At 40.4% G+C, this 13556-nt stretch overlaps 1 protein-coding gene across 2 annotated transcripts in view; it reads left to right on the forward strand.

Annotated features, from left to right (window-relative positions):
* Positions 1 to 10979, forward strand: part of elp4 (elongator acetyltransferase complex subunit 4) — a 117047-nt gene extending 106068 nt beyond the window's left edge. For both annotated transcript variants that reach the window (XM_057839807.1, XM_057839818.1), the window contains one exon: positions 10296 to 10979. In XM_057839807.1, the coding sequence (XP_057695790.1) occupies positions 10296 to 10415 (120 nt within the window). In that variant the 3' untranslated portion in view covers positions 10416 to 10979. The remainder of the gene's footprint in view (positions 1 to 10295) is intronic.
* The last annotated feature ends 2577 nt before the right edge of the window (positions 10980 to 13556 follow it).

Consider the following 13556-nt stretch of genomic DNA (forward strand, 5'->3'; position numbering starts at 1 on the left):
ACTACAATGGTTGCACTAAGTAGGTATTAATGGTAAATATCGTGTCACTTCCATGAGCATGATCCAGCCCTGGGTAATCTGATTTGAACAGCCAGACCAGTCGTCATGTGTTCCCTGCAAGGTGTTGGGTTTCCCATAGTTTTAAGCTGTACAGTGACATGGGCCATTTGAAAGTCTGGCTAAAACACTATGGAATAAATGACTCGTTAAAAATTAGCACCTAATACTCCAGTCATTAGCAAGCCGTTACCACTGTTGGAATGCCTTTGATGCCGCTGTTTTCTGTAGCCAGTTCCTTGTTAAGCTCCTGCCGAAAAATGTCTCTTTAAGGCTACATCTACACTAGGAGGGATGACTTTTTCCTGTTTATTTTACAGACTATTTTTATGCCGGTCTGCACTATATTTAAGGTGCGTTCAAGGGCCCCCCGCTTCTGCAAGGTATGCCAGCATTTGCGCAGACTATGCATTCACAGAAAGCAGCAGCCTCATGGCTTACGTTATCGTCCACGTGGTTTACTTCTGAACCGGAAACTCATTACTAGCCGGCGGCAAATTTCGTGATAAATACACCTTCTAGACCAGGGGTCGGAAACGTTTTGTGAGCACTTTTTTTTTCATGGACGCATTTGAACGTATCACGCGGGAGCAGTCGCCAAGTTGTGATTGAAATAAATGTTTGGAAAACAAACAACAAAAAGCCTGACATAATTACTTGGGTGGTTACAATCGTTGCTCAATTGCGCACTCACCACTTGGAAAATAAAAAATAGGAACATGGTATGGCGCTGCGTATATTTTCTGGAAATGGAAACCACAACCGGGGAATTTGTACATGACAGGTCAGGGCAGTCGTTTCGTGAGGTGAAAAAGTTATGAAAGTGAAACTGATCACACGTCTCTGTGACTTGCGATGCCACGCAGTTCACTTTTGTGGTTTAATGTTCTCCTACTGCTGGCTGAACTGAGACTTAACGCGCAAAACGAGCTCTGTACGGTCATCTCCGTGCAATCCGCAACGGGAGGACCATCAATGGGCACCGAATTGAAGCTTAATATTGCAACATACATAAGAATGTCCAAGAAAAATGTGCGAATTCACTATCAGCTCATCACAGCTCGTTCATGTCAAGCAAGCTGGCCGGTTCGAAATTTAAAATTACGGGTTGATGGAGCGCCAGATGCACTCATCAAAAAAGCCAGATAAAGCTCGTGAGACATGTTCTAGACCAGGGGTTTTCAACCCAGTCCTCAAGGCACACTGTGGGTCCTGGTTTTTGTTCCAGCCGATCCAGCAGAGACAGTTGAACCAATGAGGCTTCTGCTAAAACAAGCCACACCTGACTGCAATCAACTGATTGCACTTGTAAAACACCAGATTGGGGAAAAAGTGTTGTCATCTTGTTTGGTAAGAATGAAATCCTGCACCCACAGTGTGCCTTAGTGGAATAGGTTGGGGACCCCTGTTCTAGACTCCTGTTCTAGACTCTAGAAAATAAACTGTAAACAATGGCTGTGAAAAAGAAAAGACGAACCAGAATCCTACATCTTGATTATTCGCCTCCATTGTTTACAATGCCATAAAGCCACACTAAAAATGGCGATGGGGTGCTCCATGACGTCACTTCTGTGACTGTGATTTTATACGTATTCTGAAGGCTTTAGCATTGATTTAATCCCAACAAGCATTTTCCCGCCATGTGTAAAGTCGAGAAATAACATGTAGCATGTAAGGCCATATTCTTTTAAGAAGCGGGTCTTTGGGGTGATAGGTAAGCCGAATGGAATTGCCTATTGGGGGGTGATATTAGTAACCCTCTTAGGCAAAGCCAGTCTGTGGGCTGGCCCCAAGGGCTCATTTCAAGTGCTTAGTGCTCGTTTGGAGCTTTCTCACCTCTCCGCCTGTCGCCAGTGCACCCTCCCGAGCCCTCTGGCTGTGAAGCAGAGCTGAGCTGCAGACCCTCGCCACTGCCAGGGAGAAAGCACAACGCACATACTTTTATATGCACATAGCCACAGAAGCCAGTGGCTCACGTCGATATTGACGCCCCCCTTCCGCAACACAGCCAATAGTCTAATTTCCCGCCATCCACTTTTATCCAGCACCCCCCATTCCCTCTCTCCATGCAGTTTTTTACCCTCTTTCCTCAACTTCATGAAGGCTGCTAGGCAGCTGGGAAAGACTTCTCTCACACATAAACCCCACCATGCCTCCGAGGGTTTTCCGGATGTCCTTGTTTACACCGTGGAGTGTGCAGGTCATTGGGAAACAGACTTTAGAGCCTGCCATACTTTGGGCATATTAAGTCCTCAGATATCTGTACTTGGCCTATAACCTCTGTAGAATTGAGTATATTTAAACCTCTCTTAGGAAAAATTACATTAATACGGCACATCTGTATGTGTTCTCCTTGTATGGGTGATGGACATCAGCTTTCCCTTGAATGTGTTGAGCCGATTGATTGGCTTTGTCTGCTCCTCCCTCCAACTTTGATGTTACCATTGATTGTTCTCATGTGCCCCTGAACTCAGAGGTTAGAAGAGCTGAGCTGAACTTGTGGATTGCTTTGACCTTCGCTCTGCACATGCTCAGTGTGTCCACACAGCCCAGAGCCAAACAGACACAGCCGAGCCAGGGCTGTGGGTGCGTGACAGCCAGACAACGGTGTGATCTCGCTCTTTTTTTTAAACTCACCCTCTGAGGATGATGTATATGTGATTGATTTTCCTCCATCCCCTGCTCAGTAGCTTGTTTCCGCTGCAGTGCACTAAGCAGGACTGAGTCCAGGCTTGATCAATGCATTGTTTTTCTTTTTCAATTACACTTGACTGAGCTAACGACACGAAAGGTTACGCAGGTGAAGTTTGGCAGGGTGGAGGCAGCACGTCTGGAGGCCCCCTCAAGTCCACCACGTGAGTTTGTTTGTGGAAAAGGAACGACTCTCGGTGTGAGTTAAAATATTCAATCCATTCGTCATCGTTTCAACTTTCTAATTCTTCTTTGAGAGTTTCCAGTGCCAGAAACATTTTAGGTTTACCATTTATAGCACATTAAATTAACCAATTTGTCTTTTCTGACCGGCCCAAAATTTTTAGTTTCTGTATGATGCACAATGAACAGGTTGTGCAGGTTTGTGTCAAAAAGACACACTCGGATACTACTACGAAGGGTGTAACGGTACATGTATAAGTATTGAACCGTTTCGGTACATGCTGCTCAGTTCGGAACGGAGGCGTACCGAACGGTTTCTGACGTAATCAGAGGTTGCGCTAGACATTTTCGTTGTCTGTCATTTTGACTGACAGGGTCATAAAAATGTGGTCATAATCTGTTTTTACCCGTCACTTAAATTTTTAAAATGATAATGATGACATATTCAATAGTATTTAGTTTTCATTCATTTTTAATTAATATTGTAATGCTTGCTTGGCGGCAAAAAATTAGACACGGAAGTCGTGGTATTTTTCTCCCTCTTTATACTCTGCTTGCCGCCAACAACAACAACTCCGCCCCCAAAGAAAAAGAGGCAACTATATAGACCCCAATCACCAACATCACACAATGATCTTAATTGTGGTTGTCAGCCCAAAATCTTTTAAATATATATTAAATGCATCTTACCAGATATAAAATGACTACTACATAGTCTGTGGTAATCGTTTGGTGCCCAGGTTTCTTGTCGAATTACAGCAGTCCATCTCGCTCTCTTCGGGTCTCTCAGAATACGGTAGAACTTCAAGTCTCTCCGTGTATCTTCTCTGTTACTGCAACCAACCGCCACACACACCTTCACCATTTTGATTATTAATGTTAACGAGCAGAAAAACACGCCGTAATAGGAGGCATGTACGTAGCTGTAATGTGTACACACGACGAGCTGACACACAATATGGCGGCTCCAGTCAGGGGGGGCGGAGTTGTGACGTCATGTGATTGGGGTCTATACACAGGCGGCAATCTAGTCCACCAATTGGATGACGCGCTGGCACACCGGGTGCACCAATAAGAACCTCGCGTTGATGTGTCAATCACGGTGCCGCCGCCAGACCCCGGTGACGCTACAATATTCTGACAGAATAGCCAACAACGTCATGCATTAAGAGAGACAATAGCTAATTAATATGCTCACTCGCCACCCTGTGGTCTGGGGTGTGAATTGCAACCTGTCAAATTGACGGACGGACTTCAGTTTTTTCGACGGAAAATATTCGGTTAACGCGACCTCTGGACGTAATGTAACCCTTACTTTTCAAGGCTTTGAGTCGATCGGGTTACAGTTTCTTTGTGTAGATTATATTTACTCCGTCTTCTCTACTATAATGAGGACCAACACGGTAGGACAGTATAACCCAGAAACGTCAACAGCGCGATAACGTGGCCACCGCAAGAACGCAATGAAACGCGGGCGTTAACCCTTTAACACCTAAGCCTATTTTGGCCGAATTTGCATGCATTTGATGTTGCCTTTACATTTCAAAGAAAAAATGGTTCCCAATGGCCAAGTTGGGTCCCTTTTTTCAGGACACCTTGAACTTCATGTCCAAACTGTTGTTTTCTTCACTGACCAATTATAATCCACATTTTGGACCCAAAAAGACAAAAAATCCCAAAATCTTTTTTTCCAAATTTGTAATGTCGGTGTCCCATTGACAAACAAACATGCTCGACCGACCGTTTTGAAGCTTGATAATATTTATTCAACTTGTTAGGATAAACATTCAACAGAAAAAAATAAGATTGAATAGTTTTATGTTTGACTATTCAACACAAACAGCGGGTATGGCCATAGGCATTTTTGGCCTTTACACATACTATGGTCAAAACAGGGTATATACAGTGCAAAATAGTGAGAAAAAAACAATTATATATATCATCTAACACAAAAAGGGTTTGGATTATATCTCTTTGTGAAGTTAGGTATTATACCCATCACCTTATCTAAAGTATACGTACATGCAATCAAGCTTCTCAAACACACATCTATATAAAAATTGAAAAGATTCATAGTGAAGAAAAAAAAAAACATAACATTGAAAAAAGTATTTTCAAAAATATTGACAAGTGGTTCAATTCAATTTTTTCAGACATGCGACCCGATAGTTTTTTTTTTTTTTTTGCGCACTCAATAAAGTTTGCTTTTGAACAGGTCACTGAGCTGCGTCACACATACAACGTCACACAGCCTACTCTTCTGCCGTTTGAGCGCTGCTGTCACTTCTACTCGCCGAGACGCCGACTAATCAGAGGAAAAGAACGACAAATAGCCTACAGCTCATCCTATTCCTTGAGTTGATGAAAAAATGCATTAGCTTGCGCTAAATTTAGTTTTCGATTCATTCTGCACGTTTCAAAGTCGCTTGCGCAGTCCAACCGGTGTTCATGCCTCCTTTTCCTTAGTTGGCGCCTAGCTCGGCAATTTATTAAAAATGTTCACATTCTGTTCGTCCTTCTTGACATCACATCGGATCTTGGGATATTTAGTCTTTTGTGCTGCTTTCGGTTTTGAAAAAGGACAAGAAATGATGGAAATATGGAGATAGATACATGGTACATGCAGCGTTTTAATGCATATTTATGAGTGCAATAAAACTATAAAACTCAAATGACACTATCTCCCGTTTTTCTTGGTCGATTGACTTGGTCAACTTCCGCACTTTCAAATGAGACCAACTAGCGGCACGTGGTTGACGTAATTACAGCGTGATGAAGCTTCAAAGACGATATGCGTAAACGCGTCGCTGCCAACACGTTCGGTGTTAAAGGGTTAAAGTCAATCGGCCAATGCACACCCGCATGCACACGCGTCCCAGAAGCGGCTCAACACGACGCACGCGAAAACAACGGCAGAGTTTATTATTTGATGCGAGACGCGACCCTCCTGCGTCAATACTACTAGAGGAAGCTAGGATCGGGCAGACCGGAAGAAGTCACTCGTGTAAAAGTACGGTGGATCTGGTCGATTTTCAAACTAATATGCAATCGTAACCTACTTTTTGACTCCATCAGATCTCTTAAGTGGTAGATCGGGGCACAGTTGACTTGTCTTTGTTGATTTACTACTGTCTTCTCTGCTATAATGATAACCAACACGGCCCCGTGTTCAATACAAAACCCTCCTACCACAACAAAACAAGTAAGAACTAATATTCACATAGGAACTAAAGTTACACAACATAAAATATACAATATAAATGAATACTACATCACACTTTTAAAATATAAACATAAAATAAATCATAGCCCATTTAAATAAAATTAATTGAAATGAGCTAAAACACCTGTAATTAAATAATAAAAATAATACACAGATCCTGCTTACACAATTAAAAATTTTCATTTCTGTGTGGCGATTTAACTTGAGAAAATCCACCACTAAAGCTTTTGAAAACCATTCATAAGAAGAAAAAAAATGATTCATTAAGGCATTTCATTTGTAAAATACATATTAAAATCTTTGTCATTGGGATTTCTTTTCTCTTTAGCACAGGACTTTTTTCCTCTTTCTTTCAGAAAGAAAGCTGACCAATATGCGGGGTCTGAAAGGCAAATTGTTGTTGGATTATCTTTAAATACACGCTACTTTTTGAGCAGAATTCTAGCTTTGTATAGGCTAATGTTCCTATTGTTGAAAGCACGAAGGTGTGTAATAAACAACCAGCACATTTATATTTTGCCTCTTGCTTTCTTACTGTACTGAAAATGAACTGAACCGTGACCTCAAAACCGAGGTACGTACCGAGATTTTTGTGTACCTAACCTAACTACTATCCCTAACTACTACAATTTCTATTTTTCGTTTGATTGTTTTCTATGGCCAGGAAGTCAAATCAAATTTATTTGTGTATTACAATGGGTTTCACAGACAGAAACCAACAATACCCACTGAGCTAAATTCTTAATTCAGAAAGGAAAAACTCAAAACCCCATCTGAGGCAAAAAAAAAAAAAAAAAAAACCTTTAGAAGGGCCAAAGATTTTGAGGGGCCTGACTGGACTGCAATGGATTTCAAGTGGTCAGCATTTATTACATAGAATGTCGCTATAGACCCTACTCACATGACGTCACAACCACGCCTCCGCGCCATATTGTCCGTCAGCTCGTCTTGTTTACTCATTACCGCTACGTAAATTCCTCCTATTATGGCGTATTTTGCTGCTCATTAACATTAATAATCAAAATGGTGAAGGCGTGTGTGGCGGTTGGTTGCAGTAACAGAGAAGATAGACGGAGAGACTTAAGTTCTACCGTATTCCGAGAGACCCGGAGAGGAGAGCGAGATGGACTGCTGCAATTCGACGAGAAATATGGGCACCAAACGATCACCACAGACTATGTAGTCGTCATTTTATACCTGGTAAGATGCATTTAATATAAAGTTTAGAGGGTTTTGGGCTGACAACCACAATTAAGATCATTGCGAGGCTAATCGCCGACAACATACAGTTTCAAATTCAAGATGTTTATTTCTTCCGCCGTCATTATTTTTTGAATAATACTTAGCTGGTACCAAGTGGAAGAAGCTGGCCTCGTCTACGGATCATCAGTTAAACAGGGATGTCCAAACTTTTTGCAAAGGGGGCCAGATTTGGTGTGGTAAAAATGCGGGGGGCTACCTTGGCTGATTTACGTAGAACAATATATTTAAACAATTTTTAGCAAGCCCTTCTGTGTGTCACATTTGCTTTATTATTATTTTTTTTTAATTCATAATTTCAACAATCTCGCTTTTGTGGCGTTCTCTTTCGACACTCGAGCTCTTGCAAAATACTGCTGCTGTGAAATTAAACTAGCTTCAAGTTGCTATAATTTCTCGCTGCGTATCTTCTTTATATGTTGTCGTACATGTCAGTGTGTCTTTGAAAAGAGCGACTGTCTCTTTGCAAATGAGGCAGACACAGTTGTTGCGTATTGTATTGAAGAAATAGTCCGATATCCACCTATCCTTGAAGCGTCGGCCATCGCAGTCAACTTTTTTTTTAATTGATTGTCGCCATTTTAGAAAATTGAAAGTAAAGGGTCACACGGGGTAATGTTGCTTTGAGTGCTGCTCTTAAAGTTTTTCAAACTTTCAAGAGAATAGGCTGAGTTTCTGTGGACAAGATAGTTGTAGATATCAGGGTAGCAGATGTCAGGCAGAGACGGCGAAGACAGCGGGTCGAAAAATATCAATTGAGGCATCAAATATGGATCTGGCGAATGGATAAACTGAAGCTTTTCCACATAACGCCTTTTATGCAACGCATCCAATGAGTTTACAGCGTCTGAAAGCACCGGGGCTTCCATGAATTGCTCTATAAATTGCACGACTAATTGAAACCATTGAGAATAGGGATAAACAATGACGGACAATATGGCGGCCGGATACAGCGACACGTCATTTTGTGACGTTGGTGAGTAGGGTCTATACTATGTTGGCTCGGACAACATAAGAGTCGCTCTAAAAAGATAAAGCACGTCAGGTATTCTCAAGAGAACAGCCCTTCCACCTTTCCTCAGCGCCTGGCCTGGTTAGTCCATGCAGGACACGACTCTGGGGAAGTGGTTCAATTCCAATCCAGTCCCGATCAGTCAATGCGGAATCCAATTGTAGTTATGCTCTTCTATCTTATGCCTAGGGCTCTGTTTCCTTCTTCCACTGTTATGATTATGTCCAGATATTCAACAAGCTATCCAAGAACCCAACACATTTCTATAATAGGCACAGATACCACCCTCCTGCTCAACCTCAACACGGCATACGTATCTAATGTTTGTCCAAACGATAGGAATGTCCCATCCTTCCCATGTAACCTTACCCAACCAACATTTAAATTATAGGTCCTTCGGTCTCTCAGTATTCACCTGCCCTAGATAATCGTGTGTGCTGCATTTCGACCGCTCCTCTTGTTTCATCTCACAAAGGACTTGAGCTCAGACAGGAGACCTCTTAAATTCAACGCCACAAGGATCTGTCGGCCACAGTAGCACGAGGACGACTGCTACCGCGTCAGACCTGAATATCGTTTGATGTATGAACATTTTCTGTAATTTGGACTCTCTAGATTCTTGCATAAACAGAACGCTGCAAAAGACGGAAGCACTCTACCCTTGAGGGGTGAAAAGCGTTGCGTAGGACTGAATTATCTCTTAGTAATGACGCAGTTAAAGCCCGTACCAAAACACCTACTCATTAGGAAAGAGATAAGTATCTTTGGGAGTGGAAGGGCTCTCCTAAAGCTGCATGTCTGGAGGGGTAAGGATACAGTGGGCAGAGAAGCCTTACAGGAATTGGCTGGGGGGATAGTCCGGGAGGGGGGGGGGTGAGATGCAGCCTTTGACCAGGAGGTTTCAGATGTCTTGGCAGATTCTTTCAGGGGAAATTACAGGCTTTAGCTCCTCTTGTACCCAAAATGCCTTCATTCTTATACCTCCAGAGGTGCTCAAGCAACATGCTGCCGACATTGTCCTGAGCACACTCGACTCTGGGGACACTTCACCTCCTCTCCCGCTCAAAGAGCCTCTTCAAGACTTTGTTCATTGGCGGGCAATCGGCGGCTTTTCCAGCAGATCCTGAAGGGAGCGCAGCGTAGCCCCGCTTAAGCTTTATAGCAGTTAGCGTGTTGGTCTTAGGGGGCTTTGCACGAGTGGCCCTCATTAACCTCTTACCGTCTTTGTGCTTTGAGTTGGCACAGGGCTGCTCCACAGATAAGCTTTTCTATAAAGTAAGTAACTCAGCTAAAAGGCTTGGCTGGTCATTTGTATTAGACACAAAATCGGCTCACGTGAACTTTTCATGTACATTAGCGTTCATGTACATTTACCTTTCAGGGTACATTTACACGACAACATCTATTGCGCTCGGAAAAGGTTTCACACACGTATAAATATTTTTAAGTTTAAATGTAATTTGTTTTCTTTCTTTTTAACAATTCTTGAATAATTAGGATTATGAAATGGTCCTTAAGAAACTGTCTCCTCCCGTAAGCCGTTCCAGGACAGAAAAAGTTCAAGAACCCCTGCTATACGCAGCGCATTGTGGCTCCTCTCTCTCTATTTCACAAACACACACACACCGCTTCCCCGAGACGTAACAGACCTAAAGCTCCGTGAAGCATTTAGCAACACGCTAGCAGGTTTACCCCACGCTGCCAGCTCTGTGCAGCGTGCTGAAGCATCTAATGCAATTTCAACGCAACACGGCTCTGTGAATAAACATCACTGAAGGGTACATCGACTGTACGTCGATCCACTTTTTTTTTGCCAGCTGAGCTAATAATCTCCCCCTTCTTCACCCACCCTCTCTCTCATTTGTGTAGCGACTGCATTTGCCTCCAGACTTGTCTGAGACAGTGAGTCGTGTGAGCAGGGGGGAACTGGCAGGAGCAGGCGCGATGGCTTCGGCCTGTGGCTCTGGCAACAAGCACCTGGATTTCTAGAGCCAGAGTGGCGAGCGGCACCTGGAATGCCACAGCAACCCGCTTGTTCACCCGCCCACGAAATGCCAGGCCGCTCTAAACGCCCGCTGCCAAGCCGTTTGGGATCTGCCAGTTGTCCCAGCCAGGGACACCACAGTTACCTACACTCAAATGGACATGATTCATATTTTTGTACTTGGTTTCTTGAAAATAAAAGCCAACAACAGTTACACGGTATTTTGCTTTATTATTATTTATGGACAAACGCTTTGTTAAGAAAATTCAACGGCCTTAACTAGCAAACAAGCAAAACAAAACTCCTTTTTCGATACATTTCATTAGAAAGGAAGTTGAGCTAACGTCTCGCACGATCTTGCTTGACTTTATATATGATGGCCGTTGGGATTGCCTCTCTATCTTAAATCGGCAATTATCACATTTATGTTTGTGAATCATTTTCTTTTTTGGTCACACCAATGTTTGTCTCACTCTCATACAATATAAAAACAAACATCTATTGTACTGTTGTGATAGTTTTGTTTTCATATAATGCCTCATATGAATTAAACTTTATTACAGCTAAAATATGATTTGTTTCTCATACTTATTTCACATTAGTAAAGAATCTTCTTGTATATCTCTGACTTTATTTTATTACATCTACACATTTAAGGTCACAGTATAACAACTTGATTCTTAAACTGAAGATTCACAAAATACTATTTTGTTTTTTTGTTTTTTTTAAAGTTTTTTTTTCTAAAGAACTGTTTTCTTTTAAAATGTACTTTGAACTTTTTTAAATGTTACCACTTATTATAAATATCCATTATTTTTTGCCTTACGAAATACTTTTTTTTTTTTTTTGTTATAACCATTGAAAAATTATGGCTTTGTAATATATTATTTTCCTAATAAATGCATTTTGTTTGTTACTCCCTAAAAAATATATATATATACTCTCCAAGAGTTCTCAAGATAATTTGGTAGATAATTTTGGTATGTACGAAATGAAATGTATACTGTAAATTTATTGTATGCAAGTGTCAAAAAGAACAAATGGAAACTGCCAGAATTTTCATAGTAAAAAGAAATATTCGATTGAAAATGTAGACTTATGGCTATAGGAACAGAATTCAAAATACTTTTGAATTGCCTTCTGGTGACATGATATAATGGCATGTACCATACAATTAGTACAATTACTTTATACCACACCATAAAGCTTTAATTTTTATTAAATTCTGTAAATCAGTGATTTTCATAAGTTAAAATCCATGGAGAAAAATTGGATATTACTGTGAAGTTCAGCTCCACGCGATTGTCTCCAAATTTGATAGTCAACATTTTCCTATTAACCCAACTTTTTCGGTTGAGTAATAAGTTGGAATAAAATTATAGATTTTTTTTCTCTCAAAGGGCCATGCTCATACAGTTTTTGACACATGACATTCGTTGTGTTTGATATTCGGCTAAATTGTGGCGACGCAAGTCCACTTGCTAGTCATGTTCTTATAGCTTTACAGCAGTTTCTCTTACGTATGGTTACTCTTACGAATTAGACTTTTTCTGTGAAAGATTAAATTTGACAGTTTTTTTTTTTTTTAATGATTTTGTCGAATTGCTTTATTTTCTTACGTTTCTAATCCTACGGCTTAGTTGTTATGGAACCACAATTAAAGTTAACGTATTTACATTATTAATCTTTGAAAATAACATCATTAAATCTATCAAAAATTCTCATAATAGTTCAACTGAATTGTATTGTGTATTTGAATACATGTATTTTTGTAGTATTTTTCAGTCTAATTTTATTAAACATCAATCTACTCAAATGATTATCCGTAGAAATTCTTTGCAGGTTTAACCTGAACTCTGTCAATCTTTTTGACACAATCTCAGTTGCTAACGCTGTCATGTCAAAGTGAAGCTAAATAAGTCACATCGACTGCTTTACCACTTTTCCACTCTTTCTTTTTCCTGTCATCATTGTTCCTACGCCGCATTGTCTTCTAGACAGCGGATCGCCTTGACCTTTTCCATCATTGTGTGTTCGGATTGGTCGCGCCTCACATCAAGACCCATTTGTTATTCGTTACACCTTTTTTGTGTGGTGCACATTGGAAGTGTCACACTGGCATTTGTCTGCTTTACACCCTGGACTGAAGTGGTGGCAAGTAACAAAGTGCACATAATTTGTTACTGTATTTTTTTTTGTTTGTTTTTGTTTTTAAGATCTGTACTTTAACTTGAGTATGTATTTTTCAGATGACTCTTGACATTATAGTACTTTAATTTTTGTAGGCTCATTACTTTTTTGTCCCCTTAGTGGACAACAACACAACTTAGAAAAGAAGCAGGGAACTGTGACAGATTTGTGGAAGCTAAGTGTTATAAGTGTTCAGCATCCGTAGACTTAGACCACAGAATTGTTTGATGTCTGCCACAAGAATAATTTATGACAAATGTGTTATTTTGTGCCAGCCTAAAAAAATAAAAAAACACCAGCTTCTGCCATTCAAAAATCTAATCTTAAAAAGAACAAATAACGTCTAGTTTTTCAGTTATAATGAGCTGATTTAGCTAGTTTTGTCCTTGGTGTTACTTAATTAACCCATTAATCAAGCAAACGACAAAGGCAGATTTATACTTAAATATGTTAAAACATAAGTCCCAGTGCTGTGTAAAATTATAGACTTCACTATCAGTTGACGGGACACAGAGCTCAGGGCCCATCCGTAGGGGGCCTTTTTTTTTTTTTTTTTTTTTTAACTTAAAATTCAAATGTTTTCAAAAGCAAAGCCGCTAGCGACCTAAAACCAAAACGGACACCTGCCTTAGGCATATATGAGTCACCATGAGCAGCGACATAAAAAAATTCAAACGTTCCCTAATAAAATCCTGATTAAATATTTTTTTATACAAGTATAACAACTTAAAATTACTATAAAATTCTCAAATTTTATGCTAGATGCACAAAAATCACCAAATGCAGAGATAATCACCTATATTTTCAGGATAAATAGTAATATTTAACACTTCATAAAAGTTTTCACTCAAAATAGCAATTTTTTTTTGTTTGTTTTCAACAGCTAACAAATCACTCAATTTTAACGTCAGAAACTTAATACTTGAGGAAAGCATGCAGAATCATCTTAACTTTAC

This window comes from Corythoichthys intestinalis, chromosome 1 (assembly GCF_030265065.1).
Source record: "Corythoichthys intestinalis isolate RoL2023-P3 chromosome 1, ASM3026506v1, whole genome shotgun sequence".
Lineage (NCBI taxonomy): Eukaryota > Metazoa > Chordata > Actinopteri > Syngnathiformes > Syngnathidae > Corythoichthys > Corythoichthys intestinalis.